The 14,202-nt window shown below is 37.6% G+C and overlaps 1 protein-coding gene across 7 annotated transcripts in view; it reads right to left on the bottom strand.

The window, feature by feature from the left end:
• LOC127520485 (cAMP-specific 3',5'-cyclic phosphodiesterase 4D) overlaps positions 1 to 14,202 on the bottom strand; it is a 210,458-nt gene that overhangs the window by 114,065 nt on the left and 82,191 nt on the right. The window contains exon 1 of one of the 7 annotated variants that reach the window (XM_051908622.1): positions 12,513 to 12,936. The exons of 4 other annotated variants lie outside the window; for them this stretch is intronic. In XM_051908622.1, the coding sequence (XP_051764582.1) occupies positions 12,513 to 12,796 (284 nt within the window). In that variant the 5' untranslated portion in view covers positions 12,797 to 12,936. Of the gene's footprint in view, positions 1 to 12,512; positions 13,226 to 14,202 lie in introns of those variants that run through there. 2 more of the 7 variants (XM_051908620.1, XM_051908635.1) reach the window with 2 other exon arrangements.

Genomic DNA, 14,202 nt, shown 5'->3' on the forward strand with positions numbered 1-14,202 from the left:
GATTGTCACGGTCTCATTTTGAGAAGCATAAGACGACTTTTTTTTACATTAGTGGGTGAAAAATCATCAGTCCCTCCTTGTGTCCCATTTATTTCGGGCTCCTTTTGTAATTAGGGCTCATATCTGCTTTTAACGGAGCACTTTAGCCCGACAGACAGCCCACGCACGACTTCACCTCAGCTGATGCATACAAATTCACTTTCATGTCCTAATAATTCTGCTCTCTAAAGGTACAGAATGAACAGGAGAAATTAGGGGGCACATTTAGTGCATGTCACGTCATCATTTCAGCATGGTGAATGGACAGACTGCTTGAAACTGTATTTTCGGGTTAAAGACAGCAGATTACATAGCAAACACGGTTTAATTTGAAAGCATGTCAAAGGTGCATGGCAATGAATCAGCCAAAATAAGGATTTAAGCTCAATCCTAGCCACTGCTGCTGTAGACTGCATCCCCCTAGTGGTCACACATGTGCAACTACCACAACAAACAGACAAAAGATTGTGTGTCACCATCATATAACCCAATAAAAGTCAATGTTTGCCATATAAATAGTGAAATAAACATCTGAAGCCTTTGATTTCTATTATTAAAACAGGTCTGTAGATATGGTTTGGGTCCCTTTCTCGAAAACCTCTCCACAAAAAGATGAATTATATGCCAAAATGTAATAAAAATAATTTAGGGTGTTTGTTCAAATGCTTAACCATAAGTATAAGTAGTATATTAATATTGATGCTTGACCTAGCAAACATTACTAATGAAAAAGATCTCATATGGTTTTAAATGACAGCAGGTTTTAACAGGTCTGATTAGGTAACTAGCCCTCGCAGAAAGATAAACACATGCTGTGGATATTTTTCCACTATTAAAACCAATTACTTCTGAGTGAAAGCCGTTTATCATGTGTGCCAGAAAATTGTTTCCAGTAGTGATGTTTGGCTTAGCATGAATGAAGCCGAGCTTTTCTGTTGTATGTTTACACTACACAAACACACAATTACAGTGTGTGTGCTCTTCAGGACTAAGACTGTAAAATGATACTGCCTGCCCGATGTAATGTTGTTTATTAAAGTATAATTAATATATTTTATATATTCTATATTTATATGTGTGTATTTATATATACTATACATACACACAGTACTGGTCAAAAGTTTGGACACATCACTATTTGTAATGTTTTTGAAAGACGTCTCTTCTGCTCAACAAGGCTGCATTTATTTGATAAAAAATACAGAAAAGAAACAGTAAAATTATGAAATATTATTACAATTTAAAATAATTGTTTTCTATGTGAATATATAGTAAAATGTAATTTATTCCTGTGATCAAAGCTGAATTTTCAGCATCATTACTCCAGTCTTCAGTGTCACATGATCCTTCAGAAATCATTCTAATATGCTGATTTGACACTCAGTTATTATCATTGTTGGAAATACTATTTTTTTTGGAACCTGTGATACTTTTTTCAGGATTCATTGATGAATAAAAATTTTAAAAAGAACAGCATTTATTCAAAATAGAAATATTTTCTAACAATATAAGTTTTTACTATCAGTTCTTTTACTATTACTACCAGTCAGTAAATTATGGAGTGCCACAAGGATCTGTGTTAGGCCCTCTGTTGTTTTTAATTTATATGCTGCCACAAAATAACTTTTTTGTAATTCAGATGTTGACTGATGCAGCGAGTTAATCTGGTTAAGGATTTGTCAGATTGACTCAAACTGATAATTTGTGAGCATTTTTACTTCCTAAATAGTGCACAATTTAAGGGGACAGTCATTTGTAGTGGTGTCCGAAACCATAGTAGACGTAGACATTCAATCCCACAATGCACCACAATACTGAGTGTACAACCGATCTACGCTCAACGGCTAGAGAATACCCATAATGCACTGTGAAAGTCACCCGGAGCTGAATCATCCATCCATTCATTTTCCAAACCACTGGTCCAGCATAATATCATACTGGTATGAATTCATTTTTTATTGATTATTAAATTGTTTAATTAAGGTTTATACATGACAGAGTTCAAGATAAATCTTTTCATTACTACTGGAGCTGCTAGTTTGCCAAGTTTCAAATGATAATTAATCAGCAAGCACAAGCTATGCAAAAGCGGCGCACTCAGTGTCCGAATTCACTCACTCGTTTTCATTCACTCCCTCAAGTGAACTATATTAGCGGACCAATGTAGGGAATAGTGAATGAGGGTACAGGGGGCGATTAGGAACACAGCCCAGTTCACTCTAAAAGAAGTTCAACATGTCTGATTCACAAACAAATGACTCTTAGGAGCAGATTCTTTTCATGAATCAATCAAAAAGACTGTCAGAGTGGTTACTAAATTAATGTCAGAATCGCAAATCGATCAAATGTTTATCGTGATGTGTTGTTAACGATAAACTTTCACAAAAATAAATTTGTTGTAATAAATGGTATGGAAAAATTGAAGGAGTGGTTGATTATGATTTCACTTTTTTAACTTTAGTTAGTTAACCCTCAAAAACCGAGACGGCCGCCGGCGGCCAAAAAGAACTATCGTTCTAAAATGTTTAATAACTTTTGAACCACTAATCCAATCTGTATGCTTTAAAAAGTACCGTAAAGAGGAGATTCTCGTCTTTCCAGTGATATCGCATTTATCTCATTCTGACATTCAGAGGCTCTGTGGTGAGACTGGTTATGTCATCAAAATCTGCAGCATTGATTCGTTAAGGCAATGCATGTGGTTTGTTCCTCTAAGCCAAACAGGAACGATTGTTGATGCCTAGTCCCGTCTCCTATGCTCAGATTGGTTCAAACCATCATCATCTCAACCAATAAACATAGGTTTTGGTCATTTGAACCACGATACTATCATGTTTCTTTGGAAGTATGAATAAGCGCAATGTGAAAGTATTTGCGTGCGTGTGTATCTGTGTGTATGAAAACAAACACAAAAATTACAGATTTGAATGAGAACACTCATGTTACAAAGCATGACTTTGACATAACATGAACCAAAAATGAGGATAAAACAGTTTCACATCAGATAAGTTATTGCAATTTATGTTTTCAAACGTGTCTCTACGCAGTGAACCGGTGCAATCAAATGCGACGCTTTCAGTGAGGAGTACAGCCACAGGACTGATCTGTTTGGTTGTTATATTATCTAAATACCTTATTTATAGTTTGTGAAGATCATTAACATTAGTGGTTCAGTTGAACTACTTATTTTTCTCTCTCATTTTGTGTGTATTTTGTGAAAAAAAATTTTTGCACTGTTTTTATTTCGTTGCACAAGACAATTTTCATAATTGTTTTCATTACTTGCAACACTATTTGTTTTTATTCATGTTCAGATTGAAAATATATTTCTCTAATAAGTCACATTTGCTTTAGTGTTCAATTGTATAACATTTTTTTGTATTAATTTTACTCCCTGGTCTTTTTTGGACACACTTTATCAATAAATAAAGTACACCTGTTTATCCCTAAAGAGTAATATTGTAGTTTTATCTAGAGTAATATTGTAACAAATGGCTATAACTTGCTTAGAGATTGTTAAATTTATACAAAATTTCATCTGAAAGTTTAAAACATCCAAATATAACTTTTTAAAAGAAAAAAATCAAACTTCAGGAGGTTTTGTGTGAGTTTACAGTGAAAAACACCTGATTTTTGCTGGCGTTTTTTTGAAATTCTGGGAATTTTATCCATTCTCAGACAAAATAAATGTAAAATTGGCACTTTAAATGAGTTAAACTGAAACTTCAAGTTGTCCTGTTTAAAATGATATATGGCACTTGATGCTGACTGCTAGAATGGGTTAGAAAACCAGAGAAAAGTGCAGGCGAGTCAGGAGCCCCAAAAATGCTCTAGGTCTTTAAGGGTTAAAAAGTTACGCAAAGTTACGACGCTGAAAATTCAATGCAAAGGGAGATATTTTCTTTTAAAGACTTTGCTGTTTAAGGACTGCAACAAATGGCTGTAGGGACTACAACGACCTTCTTCCCAGGTTAGTGACATCACAAATCCCAAAATTTACATAAACCCCGCCCCTGAAAACACACAACAAAAGGGGGCGGGGCCATGTTGGGCTGCTTTAGAGAAGAGGAAGAGTTGTTGTAGTAGAGTGTTGTTGCCATGTCGTCATTTTACGCTGGACTGCTTCACAAACGAGGGTCAATTCAACACTGGATTTGCACAAAAGATTAACATGACGGCACATGCTAGTCGATGAGTTGAATCAACTCCACAGAAACTACATAAATTTATCCACTAACCATTCAGAAACGTCCTAAAAGTTGTTACTTCTTCCTGAGTCTCTCCATCAGTGTCGACTCCGGTTTGAACAATGTAAGGCTGAACACCGTTACTGACAATCCTCATTTTGTCTGCGTGAGATTCTCCAGCTTTGTTGTTGTTGAGCAACCGAAGCGCGAGCTGTTAAAGCTCCGCCCTCTTCTGGAAAGGGGGCGGGAGCAGCAGCTCATTTGCATTTAAAGGGACACACACAAAAACGGCGTGTTTTTGCTCACACCCAAATAGGGGCAAATTTGACAAGCTATAATAAATGATCTGTGGGGGATTTTGAGCTGAAACTTCACAGACACATTCTGGAGACACCAGAGACTTATATTACATCTTGTAAAAGGGGCATTATAGGTCCCCTTTAAAATATATTACAAAAAAATATTGTTTTGGTTAATATGTATTCAGGACTAATTTAGCAGCTGCTCCATTGCTAAAACAGAAGGTAGGAGCAGGAAACACTGGTGGTTCCGATCGCTAAAAAAAATCTCGCTCAAGGCAACAAAAACAAACCACAAAACCTTTCTATTATGATTAATTTCGGCACTGCCGCACACATACTTAGCAGACAGTAAATATTGTCCTTCTTACATGGCTGCAGGCCAGTTTTCCCTCATTGTTCCAGTTCTGTGTTTTTTGCAGAGAGTGCGCTGATGACATCACCGCAGGGCAGATCGATTCGCGAACGCACTTACAACCCCTCTTCCAGTCGGCCGCGGCCGGGCCATTAAAGTGCACTGAGTGTGCCGGGCTATTAGGACCTCAGGCTAAAGAGAGCACGAGGGATTCATGGAAAACGCCGTTGCCTAGGAAATAAATGCCAAAGATGTCATCCGCGAGGCCAGAAATAAATATATAAAAAAGCGCTCTGAATAATAACAGCGGAGTCGTATCTCAAGATGCACATTGGAGCTCAAGTAATAGCAAATAAAGCCTGCATGTTCTGACGTGAGGAATGCTAATGAGGCGGACTATCAAGAGAAGACATGAATGATGTGATGCATTCTGAAGGGGCCGTTTCCATTCAGACCACTGGTGCAATGGGAGCTGGGATACGGCGCTGGATGCAGCTGTCCACTTTCATATTGAAATGAAGCAGATTGGAGTGTGATAGCTCAAAGGAGACCATCACGCTCTCTCTCCTGGCTATATGTAAGAGATAAGATTGCATGCTACCTTTATATCTCACTCCCCGAGCACCTTTGTGGCAGCTTAACTCAGGCTAAATTAACTGAACCCTTGCCCATTAGAGACCTGGTGCTTTTTAATATCGCTCACGCTCAAATGAAACGAGCACAGGCTGCTGAAACATGAGCTCTGAACTCTTTCCATATCAGGAAATTACGTACTCGTGTTTCAGCGAGGGGTGTTTATGATTCATCCAGGATTGTTTGAGCTTATCAATTGTCAATTAATCACGCGTTCAGTCATCTGAAGCAACTGGCTCAATGTCATCAGTGTTTCTCTATAAATACAGAAAATGTTCATTGTAAACACTTTGATCGTGTGTTGAAGTACAACACGACAACATGTACCATTCAGTCTCTCTGTAACAGGGTTATTATTGTTAACTAAAACTATTTAAATCACTTCTGTTAACTGAAATAAAGCTGAAATAAAATATAAATATTAGTTGGCAACAAAATGAAATCAGTTTAAGTTGAAGCACTAATTGAAAATGAATACAAACTAAAACTAAAACTGTAATAAAATTAAATTAAATCTAAATAGTAACATTTAAAAAAAAATGAAAAGCAAATAAAATGGCAAAAGAACATAACAAAATTACTAACATGAAAACTAAAAATATTAAAAAAAGCCAATTCAAAATATTAATAAAAAATATAGTAAGAATTTATAAATGTTTAAATATACACTACCTTTCAAAGGTTTGAGGTCAGAAAGATGTTTAATGTTTTTGAAAAGAGTCTCTTCTGCTCACCAAGGCTGCATTTATTTGATCAAAAATACAGTAAAAATAGTGAAATATTATTAAAAATTAAAAGAACTGTTTTCTATGCGAATATATTTTAAAATGTAATTTATTCCTGTGATCAAAGCTGAATTTTCAGCATCATTACTCCAGTCTTCAGTGTCACATGATCCTTCAGAAATCATTCTAATATGCTGATTTGCTGCTCAAGAAACAGTTCTGATTATTATCAATGTTGAAAACAGTTGTGCTGATTAATATTTGTGTGGGAAAAAAAACACATTTCCTTTTTGTAGATTTACTATTGTTAATCTACAAACTGGGAGTTGAAATGTGATAATTCAATATGCCACAGATTTTGTTGATAGAGCTTAAGATTTATTTAACCCAGAATACTCCTTTAATGTTAAATAACGGTTACTTTTCTCTTTATTTCTCTCTATTTCTGCTCAATCAATCAGTCTGGACAGATCTATTTCTTATCCTCTTTTCTATGAAACATAAGCGGAGAAACCCGTAGAGAACATCCCAGATCGCTCTGTCAATCCCAATATACACAAAACGTACAGTGAATATTCAGCCGGTGCAACAGGCAGCGTCCCTATCGGTGTATCTCTGGGAAGGCTGTCAACATGATTTATTGGCAATCGGAGAACAAATCAAACAGGGACACATGCTAAACTGAAATAGACCTCACTTGAACATTATACCTACCCAGAGACAACATGTTTCTCCACAAACTGACAGACCGTGAGCAGCATTAAAAATAACTAGATTTTCTGAGACACAATGCTTGGAGATTTTGAGTGGTTGCTAGGACATTGCAATGCGGTTGCTAGGTTACTTGCCTACCCACCTACCCGTCTCGGGTCCCCCCTTCAATGTACCATTCAAAAGTTTTTAAGAAATTAGTAATATTATTCAGCAAGAATGCATTAAGTTGTGTCAGTAAAGACATTAAAGGTCCAGTGCGTAATATTTAGGAGGATCTATTGACAGAAATGCAATATAATATACATAATTATGTTTTCAGTGGTGTATAAAGACCTTACATAATGAACTGTTATGTTTTTATTACCTTAGAATGAGTCATTTCTATCTACATACACCACGGGTCCCCTTACATGGAAGTCACCATTTTGCGCCACCATGTTTCTACAGTAGCCCTAAACAGACAAACTGCTCTACAGAGTGCATTTGCTTGACTGGCTACTCTCTGCTGTCTCAGACGACATCTTTGTCCTGTGTCGGCCACCGTGGCATTAATAAACCTTACCAACCCTAAACATTTGAACTGCAGTCTAAGTCAGTGGGACTTTTTTTGCTTATTTTATCATCCGTCAGGCAAAATCCTTCAGCCTAAGTACTCAGAGAAAACATTTACAACAACACCAGACGAGATAACAGCCAAAATGTAAAAGAGAGGGTTAGAGGTTTTGAAAAAACCCTTACTACAATGCTGAAGATTATCACAAAGAGGTCTGAAAACTGTTATAGCGTCTACAACTAGCCAGAACGTGTCTCACAAGTGTGCACACTAGAAGAGCATCAACACATGCTGCGATCTGGGGCTTCTTGTGGCACTGAAGCATGAGCAAAAAAGCATTAGAGATGTTGACTAGCACTGATTAAATATCTGTACAATGAGTCACACAGAACAGACAAACAAAAACCTGACCTAATTCTTCTAGTCTCTTACAATGCCAACTAGATTTGTGTCAACATTTGGCTTTCTCAAATTAAACGCAGATGATTTGTGTTACTAATTCTCAGGCTCAGCCTTTAAAGTGCTTTAAAATGCAATTTCATGTGAAAGTCAGTCGAATGTGCCAGGAGCCAGATGTCTTGGATGACTATATGCCATGTGCGGCGTCTTCTCAAGCCAGGCCTGAGTCATCCTGGAGACGCCAACCAAATGTCTTTTATGTGGTCTTCACTGGCAAAAAGTGCTTTAATTCGTGAGAAAACAGACAACATAACACTGTGCACCACAGTGAAGCCTATTGCTGAGAAAACGTGATCTTTGTGCTGAGGGTTTTATGAGCGATCATGGCCGGGAAAATATCAGTTGGTGGTTGTAAAATAATGGCAGTGTTCCTCAGTGTGTTCGTGTACGCCGTGTGTGAGTAATTTTCCCTGTTTGCTCGGTCATGCTGAGGTAAAAGTCACCTGCAAACACAACCGACATTAACTTCTGCTTTCTGACGTCAGATCTGCGGTTACCACGGAATCAGAAGGTGTGGGGTCAGTAAGATTTTTGTAATTAATACCTTTATTCAACAAGGACGCATTAAATTGATCAAAAGTGACAGTAAAACATTTATAATGTTGAAAATATTTCTATTTTCAAGTTCTTTTGAACTTTCTATTCATCAAAGAATCCTGAAAAAACTAAATCGTCGTTTCTAGGGTTGTGACGGTGAGGAAATTTTCCCACCGGTTAATCAACGTGTGACCTCTTTTGCACCTCGCTTTTAAATCGCTAATTCGAAAGCGAAAGTAAAATGCGCACGGCCGCATGGGCATTCATAACGGTGCAGAGCAGAGCGAGCGTTTTCCATAGGAAAGAACTGAAAATGATCCGCACCAGTAGACATGCACCATTATGAGTGCACATTTTACTTTCGCTTTCAAATTAGTGCCAATTCGGGGGCGGCAATTGCTTAAAAGTTGGGTTATTATTCTTAATGAAAAGCACAACAACTAGAAAAACACAATTTAAATACAAAATATTGCAAAAATCAAAAATTCTTCCGCCATCGTCTTGTCAGTCAGCTCATTATCATTAAAATCTGACTCCTGCTGCTGATCTGTGCTGCGACTCTTGTTCGGTTCAAGCTGCATTAAGCAGATGAGTTCAGTTTTTAATTGTAGTGTCTGTTTTCTGATTGAACTAAATGATTTTTATTACTATAAAAAAATTTAAATGACGGTCGGGGCGGTGCTGCGGTGGGAAAGTGATGTAACTGGTGTTGAGGCTTAACACCGGTAACACTTCAACACCGACTTTTGTAAAATCAGCATATTAGAATGATTTCTGAAGGATCATGTGACACTGAAGACTGGAGTAATGATGCTAAAAATTCAGCTTTTGGTAATATTTCGCAATATTACTGTTTTTACTGTATTTTTAATCAAATAAGGGACGTCTTTCAAAAACATTTTTAAAAAATTTTACCGACCCCAAACTTTTGAACCATAGTGTATTCAAATATGTTATGCATTCACTCTCAAAGTGAGAGCATACGTTCTCTGAAACCAAGCCTTCTGACATGAAATACTGAAGTAAATTTAATACCAAAGAAAAAAATGTACGAGGGAAGCTGCACCAGGAACATCAATGTTCTGGGAGTTAAAGGGGTAATAAACTACAGCAGCACAAATACATGCTCCAAATTAGAGCAAAGGAGAAACCGACGTCTCTGTCAGGAGACGCACTCCTTTAAAGGCCGAGTTAAACATCAAACGCTATCGCGCGCAGTATCGGAAGATGTGTGACAGTTTCAAAGGGCCGCAGTGAGTATGATTGAGTCTGTGATCTGCCGCTCAACTGCATCAGACGCAAACAGATGTAGAACAGAGATGCTTTTCATTCAATGCAAAAGAGACGTCCAAAGCTTGTTTTAATGACGGCTTTCCATGGCATACCGCTGAGGTATTATCAGACACAAACGCAAAAAAATACCATAACAATTATATCTTGCACTGCATTCTTATCGGTTTGCAGATTGCATTACTTGCATTTATCGCCACCTCATTGACCTGAGCAGGTGAGGCACAGAAAGCCTCTCCAGGTACCACATCTGTGAATGAAACAAAGGTGTCTGTTATGCAATTAAAGCTGAGGACACATAAATTATGCCAGACGGCTCACACAAGGCATCATCTGAGAATTAACAAGCTAGAAACAAAAGGAAGCTGAATGCATATGAATTAGAGAGGTTTGAACTGAAGCTGCTGTCGGTCTCTTAGGCACGTTTTTCACAAATGGATGGTGATTAATACAGGAACAGCCGGTCTCATGAGACGACAACACGGCATCAACACTCATAGTACAGTACGATCTCTTCCTGCTCTCTGATGTGCAGGTACATTTGTGTTGATTTAAATAGGCATGCAGTTAAATGTGGCGAGAAAGGAAAAAGAGAATGCAACTAAGAGACTAATACAGGCATTGAAAATATTTTGGCAGCCGCCAGAAATTAATCTTTAGCCCTGTTCGGACAGTAATTGCTTCTCATAGGGACGTAAGGTATTTTCATCATTTACAGGGGCTAGTCAGTGATTTTATTGCCATCCGAATCCAGAATGTGAAATCCTCGGCCGAATTACCTGTTTTTTGACAAACGCCAAGGTCGTGTGGTAATTTAATTGCCATCCAAATGCACATCTCTGAGTTTACAAGAGGAGATCAATTTAAAATTCACCATTTAAATCCTTTTTGACCACTGCAGAACATCGTATGATAACTGTTGTGCTTCACTGTAATTTGTATGCATTTTAAATATGTACACTTTTATTGCTGAAATGCTGGAAAGTATTTACCGCACCTCAGCGAAAGGAGAAAGAGGGGGAAAAAAGCATGTAAACATTTGAAATGGGCCGTTACAGCAATACAATTTTAAAATGCATTATAGCTATACAATTATATACATTAAAAATATAAACTAAGCAGCTTTATGTTTACCTCATGTAAATAAGAGGCTGCATTAACTTATTTCTGCTAATTTCCATATTTTTAAAATGACATCCATCATTTTAAGATAAATTATAAAATTAGATATAAGATAAAGATAAAGTTATAAGAAAAAGTTATAAAATTAAATATGAATTTATTCGTATTATTCAAAGCATTTGACATTTTAGTTACAGCAGACAATCATGCGAACGCATGAGCAAAAATCGTTTTATCACTGAGGTGCAATGCAAATTTATTTTTACAGACGTCCGCATGAGAAACAATTACCGTCCGAATAGGGTTTTTGCTGGATCATTTAACGTGACGATATTTAATGTGATCTAGTGAACCAGTACCTGCTGATAACCAATTGCTTTAAAACGCTCCCTTGAGTGTTTATGTAAGCCCTCTGTGAAGAGCATCAAAGGTTTCTATTTACAATGTGTTTTTGCAGAGTTGAGCTTGGTAGCCAATCACAGACATATCTGTGAACGCAATGGCCAATCGGATGTGTTTAAGCTAGTCAGAATCTGCTCAAAACACCACAGTTTTTGTTCCAACAAAGTATAAACACAATGTCAATAAGATATTCACTGCAAAGCGTAGACTGTCTTTGCTCGCTTTCTGTATATTTTTCATGCTGCTAACTACACATTTCAAATTTTCTGTGATGGATAGAACAAAACAATCCGATACTGTACGTCAAATGATCCGTGCATTACGTCCTGGAGTGTAAACACAAAATAATAGACTTGCCACTTTTTCTGTGATGTGTAATGTTACTTTGTTGTTCATTCTATTACTAACTTTTCAAAGTAAATAAATAAATGCTGTTCTTTTTTAACTTTTTATTCAACGAAGAATCCTGAAAAAAGTATCACAGGTTATAAAAAAAAAAACATTAAGCAGCACAACTGTTTCCAACATTGATAATAAATCATCATATCAGAATGATTTCTGAAGGATCATGTGACACTGAAGACTGGAGTAATGATGCTGAAAATTCAGCTTCAAAAAAATAAATTACGTTCTAAAGTATATTAAAACAGAAACCTATTATTTTAAATTGTAGTAATATTTCACAATATTACTGTTTTTTTTCTGTATTTTCGATCAAATAAATGCAGCCTTGTTGAGCAGAAGAGACTTCTTTCAAAAACATTACAAATAGTGATGTGTCCAAACTTTTGACCAGTACTTTTGACTAGCCAACCTCAGATTAAAGTTACATTTGAACACAGGGAAGGAGAAAACTAGGTGAATACGACATCATGAACAATAACCAGTAATCACTGGCATAAAATGCTCAGTTTGTGGTGAAAGTTAACCCATCAGTTAAGGCTAGAAAATGGTTTTCATGAAAAATACACCTACTACTAATTCTTCAACATTTCATAATATCCACTGAATCGATATTCACTTATTGACTCTCAACGCCTGTGTGACAGATGAAGGATATGTGTAACTATGGCAATGAGACAAGTAGAAGCCGCCATCAAAGCATCAGCCATCACCGTAAGGTACACTGGGTTTTCCCAACATACATGTGGGAGTGTGAAACGCAAGGACAGTAAAGCACAGTATCCGGTCCCTTACCAAGTGTGCGCCACCGTGAAGCGCCGCTGCTTGTGGCTGTTGTTATTAAGCAGCATGCGACGAAGCAGCCTGGGGGAGTTTCGCGGGGACAGGGTGATCGGAGACAAGCGGGGGGACATGGAGGACGGGGATCTCCGGTCCCTGGGGCGGCGCGGACGCTCCTGCTGTAGCAGGTTCTCTCTCAGGATGCGCACCAGGTCCTCATTCAAACCCACATGGTCCCCGTCGTGGAGCTGTTTCGGCGGGACCGCCAGCGTGTCCTGGCTGCCTCCCGGCTGAGCCATTCCTGGGAAACCAAAGTGTCACCTTCTTCCTGTTTGTATCCGTTAAAAAAGAAAGTTGCGGTAAAGGCAACTGAGAAGGTGAGAAGTCATTCCTCCATGGAAGTCGAACACAATTCCCCGGAGTCTTCCTAACAATTCCTAACACAGGCAAAAGCCAGCCTGTGCTCCGGCGCGGTTAGGGAGACTGGAAAAAGAGCGTGTGCACGATCTCCATGTGTTTGCAGGGGGTGAGAGCGCGCGAGGGAGGGGAGAGGGCTGTGTGCACACGGAGAGGAGGAGATTCGCCCGTCTGTGTACCAACACACAACACTGAGAACACATTATGCTGGTTATTGAATAAACCGGCCTCTCCCAGCAGCAGCGTTTGTAAATACATCAGAGGAGCTGTACCACAGACAGGGCAGCAGGGGCAATTTCATCCGCACTTCTCATTTATCCGCCACGCCCGCCTGTCTGTGGGCTAGAAAATGAATAGAATAAATGTGCAGAGTCTTTATGTGATGGATGCTTTGTATAATCATGTGCACCTCAAAGTGAAAGGCATCATAGATAATGTGCCATGTGTGTCGGTGTTATCATGGTGTATATAAATGAAGGACGGAAGACCAACAATGAGATCTAATGATTGGCATCATCAGTTCAAATTTAAAAGATGTTTGTATTAAAAGCAAATATATAAAACAGATGGCTCTGACGTTGTAATTTAATTTGATGTGTGCCGATGTGAAAACAGATGATATATATATATATATATATATCCATATATATCCATATATATATATATATATATATATATACACACATTACCAGAGAATGTAATTGCTGTGAGACGCTGTTACAAACCATTAAAATGAAGCATGAACTATATTACTTGTATATTATTAAGTATATTAATATACATATTACTAATACTACATATTAAAAAATATATATATAGATTCATATATATTTTAATAATATATATAAAGAGACTTGGTTTTCCTGCCAAGACAAACAGCTGAGATCAAACACCCTGCAATAAAACAATAAAACTCAATAATCTGGAGAGAAGATCTCAGAGAAAGAGCATAAAAACAGCCTCATTCCTCATTTATCTATGCACAACCCTCTCCCTACTCCCTTTATTCCCCCTTATTCAAGTCAGTCAAAGTTCACTAAGAATGCCTATATATAATAATGCCTACTGTGTTTTCCCTTTCATGTTTGGTATCATTTTAAATGTCTCAGTGTGATTGGTAAAATGGTCTCAATGGTATTATGAGAAAGACTGAAAACTTAGAAATAATTCTGTTCTCCTTTTTGTGTGGTGTCTCTTCAAGATATCTGATAATACTCTCCTCTCCGCCGAAACCAGGTGATTGTGTAGTAAATTTACAGCCCTTTTGTTCTGGTCTGGGTAAAGTGTC

This window comes from Ctenopharyngodon idella, chromosome 10 (assembly GCF_019924925.1).
Source record: "Ctenopharyngodon idella isolate HZGC_01 chromosome 10, HZGC01, whole genome shotgun sequence".
Classification (NCBI taxonomy): domain Eukaryota; kingdom Metazoa; phylum Chordata; class Actinopteri; order Cypriniformes; family Xenocyprididae; genus Ctenopharyngodon; species Ctenopharyngodon idella.